The 19,496-nt window shown below is 39.3% G+C and overlaps 1 protein-coding gene across 4 annotated transcripts; it reads right to left on the reverse strand.

Moving 5' to 3' along the window:
- Nucleotides 1-11,980: 11,980 nt before the first annotated feature.
- LOC309861041 (olfactory receptor 2V1-like) lies at nucleotides 11,981-18,933 on the reverse strand. Of its 4 annotated transcripts, none has more exons than XM_082723486.1 (3): nucleotides 18,764-18,933; nucleotides 17,772-17,969; nucleotides 11,981-13,096 (listed from the first exon to the last, which is right to left on the reverse strand). In XM_082723486.1, exons 2-3 carry the CDS (start codon nucleotides 17,793-17,795, stop codon nucleotides 12,104-12,106), a joined length of 1,017 nt encoding a protein of 338 aa, XP_082579612.1. In that variant the 5' UTR covers nucleotides 17,796-17,969; nucleotides 18,764-18,933; the 3' UTR covers nucleotides 11,981-12,103. The 4 variants fall into 4 exon arrangements, with proteins under 4 accessions (XP_082579612.1, XP_082579615.1, XP_082579613.1 ...); XM_082723489.1 differs by having other exon boundaries at nucleotides 18,850-18,931; XM_082723487.1 differs by having other exon boundaries at nucleotides 18,797-18,874.
- Between the last annotated feature and the right edge of the window lie 563 nt (nucleotides 18,934-19,496).

Below are 19,496 nucleotides of genomic sequence, written 5' to 3' on the forward strand. Positions count from 1 at the left end.
CAAAGATGTTCTCCTGGTTCTCATAAAACTGATGATGAGCTCAGGTCCCAGGCTTATATCTCGATTGCAGAAAGGATGTCTCAGTGTACCCTACACAGCTCATAATGAGCTGAGGGAATAGAAGCTCCACACCAACGAAGAAGAAAAATTTAATGAATTGAATTCACGACAAAGTTCATTCCCCATAGCCCTGATTCTGAAAAACACCCCAGATTGCTCCTAAAGAAGGAAGAGGGCATCCATGGGATATCACCTGACATATTCACCCATACTTCTCTCAGAGTCTTTAGCCTTACCTGCACATGGGGCTGGGAGAGAACATGATCACCACTGAAGGTCAGAGTGGATATCTAAACTATAATCTGGGAGTTTCATCATGCACGACAGGAAATGGAGCCTGGTCAGTTATTCTGTGAAACTTGTACTCAATTGCTGTCTTATGCTTTTTTTAATTAAATTATTATTTTTTGTCCATTCAACAAATAATTACTGAGCATTGTGAAAATAAATGAAGACTGGGCGCCTGGGTGGCTCAGTGGGTTAAGCCGATGCCTTTGCCTCAGGTCATGATCTCAGGGTCCTGGGATCGAGTCCCACATCAGGTTCTCTGCTCAGCAGGGAGACTGCTTCCCTCTCTCTCTCTCTGCCTGCCTCTCTGTCTACTGTGATCTCTCTCTGTCAAATAAATAAATAAAATCTTAAAAAAAAAAGAAAATAAATGAAGACTACGCAGATAAGTGAAGAAAATGTTATTCTTTCAAAGTTGCTTTTTTTTTTTTTTTGCTATAGTAAGGCAGTCAGACACTCTCAATCGTATTTTGGCAGAGTCTCAATGACAGAGAGAGCAGTGGGAAAACTTCAGAGTAGAAAAAAGAGAGGCTTCAGATTGTTTATGATTGGAAACTGTTGGCGTGGGGAAACTGGAAATAGGTTAATTGAAAGCAGAGGGATGGGTTAGGGTATGTGTTTGGATTTCTGTGGTTTGTCCTAAATTGGAAGTGGGAACAAAATTTTGGAAAGCTGTCTGTTAATAACTGAAACTGTTTATTTGGAGACTATAGGGGCATCTGGGTGACTCAGTTGTTAAGATTCTGCCTTTGGCTCAGGTCATGATCCCAGGGTCCTAGGATTGAGCCCCATGCTGGGTTCCCTGCTCTATGGGAAGACTGCTTCTCCCTCTCCCACTCCACCTGTTTGAGTTCTGTCCCTCCCTGTGTCTCTCTCTCTGTCAAATAAATAAAATCTTTAATTAAAAAAAAGAAAGTATTATTAGCTTCCTAGGTTGTTACTAAAGTTAGGGATCTGACTTCTTCCAAGTTGAACTTGTGGCAGCTGGCTTCCTGAACTGTTTATCATAGAAAAGGGGGTTGTTTCCTGGGCATATGGCTGCTTGTGGGCCAGAGTTGTCTTTTACACCATTATCAATTCATGATCTGTCTTTTATTTAGTCTCTCAGCACCTATAAATGTGACTGACTGACTTCTCATCCTTGGAAGTAGAAACTTGGAATCTACAGTATTGAGGAGTATCTAGCAGGTGGTTATTTTGCCTTGGAAAAGCTTGAGAAGCATTGGTAGGATGATTAGATGAGCCAGCCTATTATCTCAATTAAGACCGTGTTGGAGTGGTGTGTGCCCTTGGCTGTCTTTCAATTCTCATCAATGTCTTCTGAAAGAGATATGAAAGGAAAGAGCTCACATTCATCTTTTTTTATTTTTAATTTATTTTCAGCATAACAGTATTCATTATTTTTTCACCACACCCAGTGCTCCATGCAATCTGTGCCCTCTATAATACCCACCACCTCATACCCCAACCTCCCACCATCTTTGAGATAAATCTCCCTGATGCACTGTGCTGTCCATTTTACCACTTTCCTTAGGAAATCAGTAAATGGCTTCTCAACTACCTGCTCGCTCTAAGGTCTCGAGTTGGCATAGGATTGTGTCGCTCATCTTCTGCTCATTCCTATTTCCAGTTGTTGAGGACCCAGTTCAAGAGAGATCAGCTCATTCAACTTCAAGTTCATCTGACAGGCCAACTCATAGGTGAAATCTAAACCAAAGAGGATGGGAGGAATGCCAGGCTCACCTGCAGTGGGGACTAGACATCTGTGGTCTTTCTGTGTACTTTGAGGAAGCTGACAACATCCTATTAAGGACATGATTGGCCTATGGGAGGCAAGTGCCAGGATTCACCAATTTTCTCTTTCTTTCTCAACCTTGTTATCACTTGTGTATCCCAGGAAGGTTCTCAGAATCGTGCAAGATGATGCATCTGTCTGTGCTTTTCTCTCTCCCTTGGCTGCAACACAGGCCTTTCTCTTTTCAAAATTAATTTAAGTTTTTCTTCATTTTTAGTTTTTCTCATCTTTCTACTTTTCTTGCCCAATTCTTTTAATATCTACTAGGTTATTAAGATCATGTAAAGAGAAGAGAGTCCTATACATACCAAGCATCACTAGCTGCCTTAAGTTGGCATAGCTGGGGCTAGACATCTAGGCAAGTGTTATATTTGAGAAGTCACCACAGAAAGGATGTAGAGAAAAGTGGGGAAATACACATGAATAGAAAAGGCTGATACAGGGTTACTATTATGGACAAGTGGGGCTCTGTTCTGTGAGAACTTCAAGGATCATGCTTACAAGTTGTTCACAGAACCCAACTCAAGGGGTCAAGGAAGCTGGGTCATTTCATTAATCTTTGTGTCTATTTTGTGCCAGTAGCATACTGTTTTGATTACTACAGTTTTATTTATTTTTTTAGTTTTTTTTAAAAATTATGTTCAGTAGCTGGGTAATGGGTATTAAACAGAGCACATGTTTTGATGAGCACTGGGTGTTATACACAACTAAAGAATTGCTGAACACTACATCAAAAACTAATAATGTACTATATTATTGCCCTTGACCCACAAGGAACAAGAAGCCCCAGTTCAGATGTATCTTCTCTCTATTTCCGCAAGTCTACACACTTATATACGTTTACATGACCAATCAGCGAGCAGGGTACAGGAGGGAGCGAATCAGGCTGCACACCTAAATGAACAACTTCGCTAGCAACCAATGCTGTTTACTTCCTCTTTGGGCATTCTGCTTAGTCTCATGAGGCAATCCTAACCTGGCAACTAGCCAGGTGCCATCTTTTAATGGCGGAGGCCACCCTGGCCAGGGGCTTGCCTCCGACACTATATGTTGGTTAACCAAAGTTTTATAACATAATTTGAAGTCCAGAATTGTGATGCCTCCAGCTTTACTTTTCTTTTTCAAGACTACTTTGAGTATTTGGGGTCCATACAAATTTTAGGATTGTTTGTTGTAGCTCTGTGAAAAAGGCTGTTAGTATTTTGATAGAGATTGCATTAAATGTACAGATAGTTTTGGGTTGGATAGACATTTTAACAATATTTGTTCTTCCAATCCATGAGCATGGAATGTTTTTCTTTTTCTTTCTAGAAGCTTCAGTTTCTCTTTAAAGTTTTTTTTTATCTTTTATTTTCAGCATAACAGTATTCATTATTTTTGCACCACACCCAGTGCTCCATGCAACACTGATTGCTCAGAAGTGTTCCAGGGTGCAGTCGATACATCCAGCTACATCCATTTAGCCATCTCTCACCAAAATGACTAGGAGGAGGAATGCCTAACAGAAGAAAAATACAGAGGATGGACCTTCTGCAACAGAGCTAAAGGCTATCAACATAGACAATATGTCAGAAAGAGAATTCAGGCTAACAATTATCCAAGCAATAGCTAGGTTGGAGAAAGCCATGGGTGACCAAATGGAATTGATTAGGGCCGAACTGAAAACAACCAGAGATCATGTTTTCAATATTAGGGAAGAGCTGAAAGCTACCAGGGATGAGCTTCACAATGCTCTCAATAAGTTCCAATCTAATCTAAATTCTCTTAACGCTAGAATAGCTGAGTCAGAAAATAGAATTAGTGATGTGGAGGACAAACAAATAGAGAGAAAGGATCAGGAGGAAGCCTGGAACAAACAGCTTAGAAGCCATGAAAACAGAATCAGGGAAAAAAATGATGCCATGAAATGTTCCAACGTCAGAATTATTGGAATCCCTGAAGGAGAGGAGAAAGAAAGAAGTCTAGAAGATATAGTGGAACAAGTTCTTCATGAAAATTTTCCGAATCTCGTGAATGGAACCAGCAGTGTTCATGTACTAGAGGCTGAAAGGTTTCCCCCCAAGATTACAGATTCTCAAAAGTCCTCGAGACACCTAATAGTAAGAATGAAGAATTATAATTGTAGGCAGAACCTATTGAAAGCAGCTAAGACAAAGAAGATCCTTACCTACAGAGGAAAGCCCATCAAAATAACATCAGACCTGTCCACAGAGACCTGGCAAGCCAGAAAGGGCTGGCAAGATATATTCAGGGCACTGAATGAGAAGAACATGCAGCCAAGAATACTTTATCCAGCAAGACTGACATTCAAAATGGATGGAGAGATAAAGAGTTTCCAAGACCAGCAAGACTTAAAAGACTATGCAACCACCAAGCCGATACTGCAGGAAATATTAAGGGGGCTTCTTTAAAGGAGGAAAAAACCCAAGAATAACATTGAACAGAAATAGAGAGACAATCTACAGAAAGAAAGACTTCAAAGGTAACACGATGTCAATAAAAACGTATCTATCCATAATCACCCTCAATGTGAATGGCCTAAATGCACCCATAAAACGGCACAGGGTTGCAGACTGGATAAAACGACAGGACCCATCCATATGTTGTCTACAAGAGACCCATTTTGAACCTAAAGATACACCCAGACTGAAAGTGAAGGGATGGAGAAGCATCTTTCATGCCAATGGGCCTCAAAAGAAGGCTGGGGTAGCGATTCTCATATCAGACAAATTAGACTTTAAACTAAAGACTGTAGTCAGAGATACAGAAGGACACTACATCATTCTTAAAGGGACTATCCTCCAAGATGATCTAACAATTGTAAATATCTATGCCCTCAATATGGGAGCAGCCAATTACATAAGAAAACTGTTAATCAAGATGAAGAGTCATATTGATATGAATACACTAATCGTTGGAGATCTGAACACCCCTCTCTCAGAAATAGACAGATCATCGAAGCAGCAAATCAATAAAGAAACAAGAGCATTGAATAACACACTGGACCTCATAGATATATACAGAACATTCTACCCTAAGAGGACAGAATACTCATTCTTCTCAAGTGCACATGGAACCTTCTCCAGAATAGACCACATACTGGGTCACAAATCAGGACTCAACCAATACCAAAAGACTGAGATTATTCCCTACACATTCTCTTTAAAGATTTTTATTTAAATTCAATTTAGTGACCACTTTCTGTATTATTAGTTTCAGGGGTAAAATGTAGTGATTTATCAGTTACGTATAACACCCAGTACTGATTACTTCAAGTGCCCTTCTTAATGTTCATCACCCAATTACCCCTTCCCCCACCGACTTCCCCTCCAGCCACCCTCAGTTTTCTTCCTATAGTGAAGAGTCTCTTTTGGTTTGCCTCCCTCTCCCTTTTTATATTAATTTCTTTTTCTTTTTCTTCCCCTATGTTAATTTGTTTTGTTTCTTAAATTCTACATCTGAGTGAATTCATATGGTATTTGTCTTTCTCCGTCTTATTTCACTTAGCATAATACCTTCTAATTCCATCCACATCCTTGCAAATGGGAAAATGTCATTATTTTTGATGGATGACTATTATTCCTTTGTATATAAATATCACCTCTTCTTTATCCATTCATCTGGCGATGGACATTTGGTCTCTTTCCATAGTTTTGCTCTTGTGTACATTGCTGCTATAAACATTGAGGTGCAGGTGCCCCTTCAAATCACTATACTTGTATCCTTTGTATAAATACCTAGAAGTGCAATTGCTAGGTCATAGGGTAGCTCTATTTTTAACTTTTTAAGGAACATCCACACTGTTTTCCAGAGTGGCCATACCAGCTTGCATTCCCACCAACAGTGGAAGAGCCTTCCTCTTTCTCCACATCTGTTGTTTGCTCAGTTGATACTTTTAATCATTCTGACCATTGTAAGGTGGTGTCTCATTGTGCTGTTTTTAATTAATTTAATTTAATTTTTTCAGTGTTCCAAGATTCCTTGTTTATGCACCACACCCAGTGCTCCATGCTGAGTGAAATAAATCAAGCAGAGAAAGTCATTGTGGCTTTGATTTGTATTTGCCCAATACTGAGTGATGTTGAGCATTTTTTCATTTGTCTGTTGGCCGTTTGGGTGTCTTCTTTGGAGAAATGTCTGTTCATATCTTCTGCCCATTTATGGACTGGATTCTTTGTTTCTTGTGTGCTGACTTTGATATGTTCTTTACAGTTTTTTGGATACTAGCCCTTTATCTGATACATCATTTGCAAATATCTTCTCCCATTCCATAGGTTGCCTTTTAGTTCTGTTGACTATTTCCTTTGCTGTGCAAAAGCTTTTTATCCTGATGAAGTCCCAATAGTTCATTTTTGTTTTGTTTATCTTACCTTTGGATACATGTTGAGCAAGAAGTTGGGCAGCTTCAATTTCTTTCATTAGTGTTTCATAGTTTTCAGAGTACAGGTCTTTCTCCTCTCGGTTAGTTTTATTCATAGGTATCTTACTGTTTTTGGTAAAATTGTAAATGGGTTTCATTCCTTAATTTCTCTTCCTGCTGCTTTATTACTGGTGTATAGAATGGACAGATTTCTGTATGTTGAGTTTGTATACTGTGACTTTACTGAATTTATGTATCAGTTCTAGAAGTTTTTTGGTGGATTCTTCTGGGTTTTTCCATAGTGTATCATCTGCCAATAGTGAAAGTTTTGTTTCTTCCTTGCCTATTTGGATGCCTTTTATTTCTTGTTGTCTGGTTGCTGTGGCTAGGACTTCCAGGTCTATTTGAATAATTATGATTGTGAACATCCCTGCCTTAAAGTTATGGGTCTTAGTTTTTTTCCATTGAGGAAGGATATTAACTGTGGGTTTTTCATATATTGCCTTTATTATGTTGTGATATGTTCCCTCTAAACCTATTTTGTTGAGGGTTTTTATCATGGAGATGTGGTACTTTGTCAAATCTTTTTTGCATCTATTGGCATGATTGCATAGTTCTTATCCTTTTTTAAAAAAATTAACATGGTATATCACATTTATTGACTTGTGAATATTGAACCACACTTGCAACTCAGGAATAAATCCAACCTGATAGTGGTAAATGATTTTTTTAATGTATGTTGGATTTGGTGTGCTAGCATTTTATTGAGGAATTTTTCATCCAGGTTCATCAGGTATATTGGCCTGTAGTTCTCTTGTGTAGCAATATTTTTCATCTGTGTTTGGTATTAGGGTAATTCTAGCTTCATAGAAGGAATTTGAAATTTTACTTTTTTTCCTATTTTTTGGAATAGTTTCTGAAGAATAGTTGTTAACTCTTCTTTATTTTTTTGATTAACTCTTCTATAAATGTTTGGTAGAATTCACCTGTGGAGCTATCTGGTACTGAACTTCTGTTAGTTGGGTATTTTTTTCATTATTGATTCAATTTCTTTGCTAGCTATCATTCTGTTCAAGTTTTCTATTTCTTCCTGTTTCCATTTTGGTAATTTACATGTGTCTAGGAATTTATCCATTTCTTTCAGGTTGTCCAATTTGTTGGCATATAATATTTCATGATATTCTCTCATAATTGTTTGTATTTCTGTGATTTTGGTTGTTATTTTTCCTCTCTCATTTGTGATTTTGTTGAGGTCTTTTGTCTTTGTTTTAGATAAGTCTGTTTTGAAGTTTATTAATTTTATTAATTCTTTCAAAGAACCAGCTCCTGGTTTCATTGATCTGTACTGTTGTTTTTTTAGTTTCGATATCATTTATTTCTGTACTAATCTTTTTTAAAAACTATTTACTTATTTATTTATCTGACAGAGAGAGAAAAAGAGAGCAAGTGAGCAGGAGCAGGGGTGGGTGTAAAGGCAGAGAGGGAAGCAGACTCCCTACTCAACAGGAAACCTAATTTGGGGCTCGATTCCAGAACCCTGGGGTCACGACTTGAGCTAAAGGCAGTCATCTGCAAAGACTCTCTTTGCCTGCCGTGGGCAGTGTTTGGGCCCTGGCCTGGATGTGGTGAGTTTTAATCTTGTGTGCTATACTCTGCTTTTGAAATGAGACCTGTCACCACTTCCACCAGAAGTGAGGACTTGCTGAACTCTCAGGTTGGGAAACATGGCGTGGGCAGTGGTTTGTGCTGGTGTTCTAAGTGAGGTGCCCGTCAAGCTGAAACTGAGGCCTGCATGAATGAGAAGTGCAGTCCCGCTGGAGCCCAGAGGGTTGGGGCTTGGTGGAAGCAAGTTATGCAGCCAGCGTTGGCAGTGTGCTGCTTCCCACAGGTGGTTCTGTGATTTACTGAGGGGCAAGGGAGGGTAATGGAGCTGAGAAGCTCCTTTTTTTCCTGGAAAGGCAGCTCTGTGAATGCTGCTTCTCAGGGATGCACTTGGAGTAGAGTGAGTAATCTCCTCCCTGTATACCCCAGGCATTCTTCAGATCACTATTTGCCCCTGGGCTGTTTGCCCGCCTTATCTCCAGGAGCAGTGCAATACCCCCAAGGCTTTACCCCAGCCAAGTCCAGTGACCTTCAAAACTCCAGGTTTTAACTCACAAAATTCAGGAACTCTCATTTCTCAAGCCAATAGCCTTGGGGAAATGTTCTCCTTGTAGTTACCCTGCTTGCTTCTCTCTCTCTCTCTCTCTCTCTCTCTCTCTCTCAATGTCTCCACCCACCCTCTTTGCAATCCCAATTCCTTCCTCTCCAGAGCACCTGTAATCTGTTTCTCTCCTAAACCATTTCTTTGAACTTCCTATCTTCTTCAATTTGGTCTCTTCTCTCTTTAGTTTTGGATTTTGTTCTGTCAGTCTCCAGGTCAGTTTCTGGGCTATTTAGGATGACTTGAAAGTTATTTAGCTATGTTCAAGGGACATGGCAAGCCTCAGGTCCTCCTACTTTGTTGCCATCTCCCAAATCATCATTTTTGTCTCTTTCCTGGTTATGCCAAAACTTGCTATTTTGGTTGAGGCAAATGGGTGGCTTAGTTGGATAAGAATCTTACTTCTGCTCAGGTCATGATCTCATGTGGGGCTCATTGGTTTGAGCCCCACACCAGACTCTGTGCTCAGCAGGGAGTCTGCTTGAGATTCTCTCCCCTTCCTTCTGCCTCTTCCTCTGCCCTGCTTGTGCCCCTCTTTCTGTGCCCAACCCCCTAATCATGCTCTCAAATAAATAAATAAATAAATATTTCATTTAAGAAGTTGTTTGGAAGGAATTTTGTTTGACAAGTCCTTTTATCACAAAAAATTAGTTGTTGAATTTTTTTAAATTAGCATCTGAGTAAATTATACTCAGTTATAATTTAGCAGTAACTGAGGTCTCTCTGGTATCTTGTACCCAACTTTGTTTCACTTTCTTCTCACTAATGTACATACTTCAGTACGTCAGTGTTCCAGTTATTTCCGTGGGAATCTTCTGTGGTAAACATTGTCTATGCTTTTATTTATCGGAGGAAAAATAATTATTTCTTTGTTTTTAAAATGACCATGTGACTAAGTTTAAACTTTCAAATAGTGAGACTTAAATCAGAGACCATCCATCAAAATCCTGTAGAAAAACAAAGGCCGCAACCTCTTCAACCTCAGCCACAGCAACCTCTTGCTAGACACATCTCCAAAGACAAGGGAAACAAAAGCAAAAATAAACTATTGTGACTTCATCAAGATAAAAATCTTCTAGTGCTATGCTGAGTGCTGTGAAGTGTGTATATCTGGTGATTCACACACCTGTAATCCTGGGGCTAATAATACATTATATGTTAATAAAAAAATATAAAAATTTTTTAAAAGATTAAAATCTTCTATACAACAAAAGAAGCAGTCAACAAAACTAAAAGTCAACCCACAGAATGCGAAAAGATATTTGCAAATGACATTTCAGATAAAGGACTAGTAACCAAGACCTGTAAAGGACACATCAAGCTCAGTCCAAAGGAAATAAAGAATCCAGTCAATAAATGGGCAGAAGACAGAAAGAGACATTTCTCCAAAGAAGACTTGCAAATGGCCAACAGACACATGAAAAAATGTTCCACATTTCTCAGCATCAGGTAAATACAAATCAAAACCACAATGAGATACCACCTCACAACAGTCATAATGGCTAAAATTAATAAGACATGAAACACCAGATTTTGGCAAGAATGCAGAGAAAGGGGAACCTTATTGCACTTTTTGTGGGAATGCAAGCTAGTATGGCCACTCCCGAAAATAGTATAGAGATTCCTTAAAGAGTTGAAAATAGAGCTACCTTATGACCCAGCAATTGCACTCCTGGGTATTTACCCAAAGATACAAAGGTAGTGATCCGAAGGGACACTGGCTTCCCAGTGTTCATAGCAACAATGTCCACAATAGCCAAACTGTGGAAAGAGCTGAGATGTCCATCAACAGATGAATGGATAAAGAAGATGTGGTATATATATACAGTGGAATACTACTCAGGCATCAGAAAGGGCAAATACTTAACATTTATAGTGATGTGGGTGGAACACATACAAAAATAAAATTAAAATGGGTTAAAGACCTAGATGTGAGAGGAATCAATCAAAATCCTGGTGGAGAATACAGACAGCAACATCTTTGACAATGACTATAGCAACTTCTTTCTAGATATGTCTTCTGAGACAAGGGAAACAAAAGCAAAAATTAGCTATTGGGACTTCATCCCAATAAAAAGCTTCTTCACAGCAAAAGAAACAATCAATAAAATGAAAAGGCAACCTATGAAATGGGAGAAGATATTTACAAATGACATATGCAATAAAGATTAGTATCCAAAATACATTTAAAAAAAACATACAACTCAACACCCAAAAACCAAATAATCTAATTAAAATAGGCAGAAGGCATAAATAGACATTTTCCCAAAGAAGACCTACTGATGACCAATAGATACATGAAGAGATGCTCAACATCACTCATCATCAGGGAAATGCAAATCAAAACTAACATGAGATATCACCTCACAACTGTCAGAATGGCTAAAGTCAAACATCACAAGAAGCAACAAGTATTGGCAAGGTTGTGGAAAAAGGGGAACCCTCTTGCACTATTGGTGTAAATGTAAACTGGTGCAGCCATTGTGGAAAACAGTATAGAGGTTCCTCCAAAAGTTAAAAAAAGAATTACCTTTTGATCCAGGAATTGCACTCCTAGGTATTTACCCAAAGAATACAAGAACACTAATTCAAAGAGATACATGTACCCCTATGTTTATAACATCATTGTTTACAATAGCCAAGATATGGAGGAATTTGCATTTGCCACCCCTGCATTAAACTTGTCTTACAAGTCTTCAGGGAACTTTCTGACTTCTCTCTGATACCATCAAGCAACAAAGTTTTCTGTGTCCACATTTTATTTTGACCACATGTATCTAGAAAACTAGACTTTAACCTACCAACATTCTTTCATCTCTACTTGTCATAGGTTAGGTTTCCTGGAAGCAGATTGAGACAAGTTTTGCTTGTGGAAGGTTTATCAGAGAGCACTGGAAGGATTGAACTCATGGTGGAGATAAGGAAGCAAAACTGGATACAGGGATGAGAAGCCTGTGATGCCTCAGATTATTATAGGGCATTCTGGAGCTGGGATGGACTTTCAGGGTCAAACTGAGGGAAAAGAACCAAGCCTTTATATACTTTATTGACTAGTCATGGGATTCAGGCAGCCACCCAAAGAGACCAATCTTGAGCAAGGTGTTTTCCTCAGTTGGCAATTCCCATAGAGGAAAATAGCTGAAACTTGTCACCTGCTAATTTAGTGGGGTATAGGTTATGTATCTCCCATTCTTTGTAATGCCATTGGTGCAGCCCTTTTTCCACACTATCCATACTCAGCATGGACATACTTGATTAAGTTAATATGCGAATATCATGAACTCTGACCAAAGAATGACTTTTATTTTCAGTACAGAGCATCTGTTTCTCTTCCAGTCAAACTACAGAAGCTAATTCAAGTTCCCAGAACCAGAGCCCACATCTTCAGTTGCCAATGTCAACCTAGCCCTGTCCCCCTACAAGGACACCTCCCCAGGAGTTTCTTGAGAGCCCCAGACACTTCCTTGTTCCTCAGGCTATAGATGAGTGGATTAAGCATAGGGGTGATCATTGTATAGAAGGCTGAGACCACCTTGTCCTGCTTGGAGGAGTGGTAGGCCTGAGGCCGCATGTAGGTGATCATGGCAGCCCCATAGAAGAGAGAAACCACTGCCATGTGAGAAGAGCAGGTAGCAAAGGCTTTCTGACGACCTTCAGCAGAACGCATATGGAGCACAGCTACCAGGATCCGCAAGTAGGAAGCAGAGATGACAGCGAAGGGCAGGAGCAGCATTAGGACGCAACAGACATATATCATGGTCTCATAGAGGGAGGTGTCAGCACAGGCCAACTTCAGTATGGCAGGGACCTCACAGAAGAAGTGGTCAATCTCCTGAGAGCCACAGTAGGGGAAGCGAAGGGTGAAAATGGCTTGGATCAGTCCATCCACCAGGCCAAAGAGCCAGGACCCTGCCACCATGAGCCAGCAAACACGGTGGCTCATGATCACTGAGTACCTCAGTGGGTTGCTGATGGCCACATAGCGGTCATAGGCCATGAAGGCCAGCAGGAAGCATTCATCTCCCAGGAGGGTGAGGAAGAAGAGGATCTGGAGTCCACAGCCTGTGAAGGAGATGGAGCCACGGCCCAGGAGGAAGTCAGTGGCCATCCGCGGCACGATGGTGGAAATGAGCATGAGGTCCATGAATGACAGCCAGCTGAGGAAGAAGTACATGGGGCTGTGCAGATGGGAGTCGATGGTGATGAGGAGGATCATGAGTCCATTGCCAGAGAGGGCCACCAGGAACATGACCATGATGACAGAAAAGAAGAAGAGGTGTAGTGGCGAGTGGGTGAAAAGACCCAGGAGGATGAAGTGGGAGATGAGAGTCTGGTTTCCCACCCAGACCATTGTTCCTACAGAGGGATGAGCCAGACGATGTGTTGGGATCTAGAAGCAGGTGGTATATGTTTAGTGACACAATACTAAAGACATTAAAACTTTGCCCAATGTATTGTCCTCTTTAAATGCTACTTGGCTTAGAATAAATTCTCTAAGTTTCTCTTTTTTTTTTTTAAGTTTCAGAGGTAAAGTATAGTGATTCATCAGTCACATGTATCACCCAGTGCTCATTATACCAAGCGCCCTCCTTAATGCCCATCACCCAGTTATCCTATACCCCCATCCACCTCCTTTCCAGCAACCCTCAGTTTGTTTCCTGTCATTAAGAGTCTCTTATGATTTTTCTCCTTCTCTTATTTTGACTTATTTTGTTTTCCTTCCTTTCCTCTATGTTCATCTATTTTGTGTCTCAAATTCTACATAGAGTGAAATCTTATTATATTTGCTTTTCTCTAACTACTTCACTTAGGATAATACCCTCTAGTTACATCCACATCATTGCAAATATAAGATTTCATTCTTTTTGAAGGCCGAGTAATATTCCTATATATATTTACACCATCTCTTCTTTATCCATTCATCTATTGATGGACATCTGGGCTCTTTCCATAGTTTGGCTATTGTAGACATTGCTGCTATAAACATTGGGGTGCATGTGCCTCTTAGAATCACCATGTTTATAACTTTTGGATAAATATCTAGTAGTGTAATTGCTGGGTCATAGGGTAACTCTATTTTTAACTTTTTGAGGAAACTCAATACTGTTTTGAGTGGCTGCACCAGTTTGCATTCCCACCAATGGTCTAAGAGGGTTCCCCTTTCTCTAAATCCTCTTTAAGAAAAAGAATCTCTAACAAAAATGAAGAATGTGCACTGTGAAAAATAGTATGGAGTTTCCACAAAAAGTTAAAAAGGTAAGATGAACTTAACTTTTGTTTCGTTTTGTTTCCTATAGTTAATTGTCTCTCATGGTTTTTCTCTCTCTGACTTCCCATTAAGTTTTCCCTCCCTTCCCCTATGATGCCCTGTGCTGTTTCTTATATTCCACATATGCGTGAAACCACATGCTAATTATCTTTCTCTGATTGGCCTATTAATGAAGTTGTGTCAATATAGAATTTTCTTTAATGATACTGTTCAGTGAAAGCAGCACAGAACAGAGCAATGCATTTATTATAATTGTACATATAAGTTGTTATATTACATACTGTATGGATGTATGTCATAATTGTTTTACATATTATTATATAAATTATGTTATAGGTTGTAACCATATAACTATATAATGTTATATATTTTCTCATGTAATATTACATAATAATACATTTTACTTTTGTGTATTTAAAAAAGAAATGTGTGTGTATATTTATATCTTTGGTAAAAATCTCTGAAATGAAGTAAAAAAAAACTAGTAACACTGTTTGCCTCAGTGGAAAGAATGATAAAAATCAGACTAAAGGGATCTAGAGTAGGAAAGAGTCTTTATGGTATACACTTTGTGCCTCTTGAATTGTATTCTGTGAGACACCTAAATGGTCTAAAAAAATACATAAATATAATGTTGAAGTGATGTTCCACAGGATGGAAGTCAATAAAGTGGAAACCAACATGCATGCCCAGCTTGTATTGTGTACTTAATAAATATTTGCTTAAAAATAGACAAAGTGAAAAAAAGCCAAAGTAATCTTGAAAAAAGTAAAACTGACTTTTCAGTAATCAAAAAATAAAGTCTAGTATTGGTGAAGGAATAAGCAAATTGCCAGATCAAAGTAAGTCCAGAATCAGACCCATGTGTGCATGAAAATTTGTAGTCCAATTTTTAAAATATGGTGTAAAATCTGGGGGGGGGGAAAGGCTATTCAATAAATGATTTGGAAATTTTTTTCACCTGTTTTGAAAAATAAATTTAGATTCCTACCTCATACCACACACAAAAATAAATTCCTAGCAGGTTAAAGAACTAAGTAGAGAAACTTTAACATCATCAGAAGAAAGTAATAATATGTGTATGACTTCAGAGTAGGGGCAATCTCATTAAATAAAACATAAAAATAAACAAAATATTTATAAGATATAGTATTACAATCACAAGTATTTACAATATTATATACATATTATATACATGTATTATATACATATTATATACATATTATACAATATGTACTAGAAAAGGATTCATAGATCTTCACAAATATCTTCCAAAAGATATAAAGTACACCCATAAATCAGTAAGAAAGAGGAGTAAAAAAGTCAGCACTAATTCTCAGAAAAGGAAAAAACTAGATGATGGAAATTAAAGAGGGCACATGAAATGATGAGCCCTGGGTATTACATTCAACTAATAAATCAGTGAACAGTATATCAAAATTAATGATGTTAACCAGCATAAGTGAATTAACTGAACATAATAAAAAAATTTAAAAAATTAATCTTATTATTATGTTCAGTTAACCCACTTATGCTTTAAAAAAATAATGATAATACCTTGGCTAATTTAATTTAAATTAATAAATAAATGGATTGTAAAAGACTGCTGTATTTCACTAATAACTAGAAAACATAAATACAAACTTTAACCCACAAAAGTTGATATAAATTTGGCAAATGAAATGTTCTCAGGCAGGAATATGAGAAACAAATACACATAAATTGCTGAAGGACACAGAGTATGATAACAGTAAGTTACCCTGCAGAGAGGGTTAGGATTGAGTGGGGATTATGGTCAAAGAGAGACCCTAGCTTGATCTGTAATATTTTAGTTTTTGGTAAGAATGTCTTCATGTATTCCTTGAACTTAAGTGAGGACTGTCATATGAGCAGGTAACTGATGTACCTGGAAGATATTTTCTCTTTAAACTTCCTTTGTAGCATAACACTTAAAAAAAAACCTATACAAGTAAAAACTAGTGTTTTTTCAAGCAAAAGTAATAAATTCATATTTTAAAAGTTTCTTTTATAGAAAAAGTAACACTGATATGTATACTATTCTAAATGTCACATCAGGGGGTGTTGTAGGAGATCTCTGTGGTCATAAGCACTGTAGTCATAGCACTTAGAGCAGATTGAGAGCCCCAACCTAGGGCATGACAGTAGACATCAGAGTGACCACACAGAATGCTGTGAGGCATGAGAGAAGGGGTGGGAAGTTAGAAAGTAGAGCATTAACAGGAGATGAAGGGAAGAAGGGAAAGATGAAAGGAGTAATGGGAAGATGTCAAGGAAAAGGCAACAAGATAAAAGGATGTGACAAAATAGAGAAAAGTAAAGAAGGAAAATGTTAGGCTATCAGAAATGACACCAGAAGAGACCAAGAGTAAGAAAACAAAGACAATGCAATAGAGGGCAGGGAACATAGACACAATGAGAAAGAGATGACACAGATGCTAAGAAAGAAGGATCAGAGGAAAGGCAACAACACATGGGATGAGGAACAGACAGACAGGGGGCACCTGAGTGAAATGGGCAGCCAGGCAGAGGAGCAGAGCTCTCCTGTTATCAATGCCACAATAATCTCTTTGACTTCTGGGACTCTGGGGGATGTGAGAGCCCAGAATCTCTAACTCTCCCATCATATTTGAAAAGTGTGGAGTAGACCACAAAGCCTGCAAACCCCTCTGGCTCTCTTTGGAAGTCGTGCCCCATCAAGGTCTTCTATAGCTGCCCTGTACCTCTCAGGCACCAGAAACAGGTGGTTCCAATATGCACAATGGCAATAGTCATGGCCTGACCCTCCTAGCTTCCTCCAATGGAGATGCAAATTTCTCCTGGTAAAGTCTTACCAAGTGGCTACAACACATGTTTTTTTTTTCAGTCGGACAATATTGGGAGATATTTTATAGCAAGAAGGCATCCTCCATTCCTCAGATCAGAATTCTCAAAGCCCTAAGCTGTGTGTAAGAGACTCCCAAAGAGGTGCACTGGGAATTGCGTTGGGCAGAACTTCAGTAGAGAGTAGCCAGATTCATGGGACAGCTATGAAATGAAAGGAACTTGTGGAATGGAAATAGAAGTGAGCAAGGCACCAAAGTATGCTTTTCAAAATTACAGCAAGACCCTAAATGTCTTTCAAGAAGAAGGAACATAGGAAAAAATATCCACATGGAATTATACGTATAAGGTGTGGAGGAGCAGCACACAGAAAGTTTTCCCTAAGAGTTAGAAATACAACTGAATTTAAATTTAAAAAAATAAATAATAAATAATAAATAAATTATCTGCCACATAAAGAAAAAAGAAACATAGGCCCATGTAGTGGGTCAGCAGGAAATGATTTCACCACTCTCATTCAAAATCTAACAGCCAGATGTCATCAGGGATAGATAGCTTTCCTGGTAACATTTGGTGAGGGGATGGGGAGCATTTTCAGAAGGTCTGGCCATTGTCACATCCTCTCTAGAATTGAAAAGACAAAACAGTGCCCATCCTTCCTAAAACCTGTGGTGAGACCCTGAGAAATTCTCTTCCTCTCCTGGGTCTCAGTGGACTTCTCTCCCAAGCAGCAACATGACAGGTTGAACGAGAGAGCCCTGAGGTCATTTCTAGTTCTACCCACAGAATAAAGAATTGGGAGGCAAAATAACATTCCAGAAACAAAATCTAACCACACAGGAGGTCTGTACCTCAAGAGAAATAGTAAGCAGAATGGCAAAGGTAATTGAGGAGTGAACAAACATTTTAAGCATTAAGAGGGTAAATACAAGTCACATAGAAGGAAAAATCTTACCGGAAACTGTGTAATCAATGACATGAGAAAGTGCTAGTGAGGAGATGAGGGCAGATCAGGAGACTGCAGCCCTATGTCCTTGGAAGACAGACTTCACCACCAAAGGAGGGCTTCTCTAATCAGTCAGTTGGGTCTGCAGTGGGTCTCTTTCAGTGCAGGGAAGCCAGTGAACCTCCATCTCCTTAGAAGGAAGTGGGACTGCAATGGAAAAAGGACATTCCCTTAGAGGAGAAATTTTCCAGAATTAAAAAAGAAGTTCTTGTGAGGTCAGAACTCCTCCAGAATCTTTCATATACTGTGAAAATGGGAGTTGACTGAGATGCTTGGGGCACCCCTTAATGGGTAGGAAATCCCTGATATCTTCAATAAGGGCTGTGGAGAGATTTTGAAGAAATGCTTTAAGATTGGTGAAAATGGGGGCACCTGAGTGACAGTGGTGGGGCCTCTGCCTTTGGCTCATGTCATGATCTTGGGGTCCTGGGATTGAGTCCTGCATTAGGCTGTCTTCTCAGCAGAGAGCCTGCTTCCTCCTCCTCTCTCTCTCTCTCTGCCTGCCTCTTTGCCTACTTGTGATCTCTGTCAAATAAATAAATAAAATCTTCTAAAAACAATTGTTTGAAATGGAGGGGCACCTGGGTGGTTCAGTTGCTTAAGCATCTGACTTTGGTTCAGGTAAGGATCCTGGGGTCTTGGGATCAAGTCCCATGGCAGGCTTTCTGCTCAGTAGGAAGAATGCTTCTCCCTTTGTCTCTGTGCTTCCCCTGCTTGTGCTCTCTTTCTCTCAAATAAATAAACAAAATATTAAAAAATAAAACTGGTTAAGATGGGAGGAAAATGGGTTCTGAATAGAACATAAACAAACAAACAAACAAAAACCTAGAAGAGTCAGCCTCATGCTAAAATCCAGGCAGTGTTTTCTTAACCACATAGATATTGCCTTCCAGAACAAGCCTTCCTTCCAGAACAACAATTATAGTACAGAGACATCATACATCCCCCATCCATAAGAGAGCATCCAGAGTAACCTGGACCAGGAGAGGAAGAAGCATTCACTGGGAACCAGCAGGAAGCCCCTAACCTTTGGAAGACACCCTTTGTTGGGCAGGGCCCAGTGCTAGGCTAAAGGTCTTATTCCCTCACTCCTCACTCCATTGTTCTCCTCTGCTGTGACTAAGGAAAGTTACTTCTATTTTCACAAATCCTTGGAGACCCCTCCTCTGCCACATCTCTGTCCCCAGTCTTTGGCAATTAAATTCCCAGGGAAAGGAGGCGCCTGCAAACTTCTCTGCTCATCTCAGCTACGTCAACAAATAAACTATCTCCCAGGAGAAGGAGGAGAAGAAAACTGAGGAGGGTTTCTATGGGTCAACCTGAAAGGAATTGTCTCTTCCTCTATTCTGAAAGGGAATGGGAAACATTGGCTTTTGTTTTGTTTTGTGGCCCACCTTGAGAATGTCCACTAAATACTGTGTGTAAACAAAGGGCATCCAGTGACTTCCAGACCATCACCACTCTGCATCTTTCTGCCTCCCCCAAGGACCTTGGCTTAATGAGGATGCAACCATCCAAGATCACACTGATCTCAGAGCTCAATTCCACTAAAATTCAAAGCAGTCTCTAAGAGGTCAAGGATTCAACAAACACTCTACTATGATCAAGAGTTCATCTGTCCCTGACACTTATCTCCTCCCACTCTCCTGTCAGCTCCCACCAACTTCACTTTCT

The sequence above is a fragment of the Mustela nivalis genome (assembly GCF_964662115.1).
Source record: "Mustela nivalis genome assembly, chromosome: 3".
Taxonomy (NCBI): domain Eukaryota; kingdom Metazoa; phylum Chordata; class Mammalia; order Carnivora; family Mustelidae; genus Mustela; species Mustela nivalis.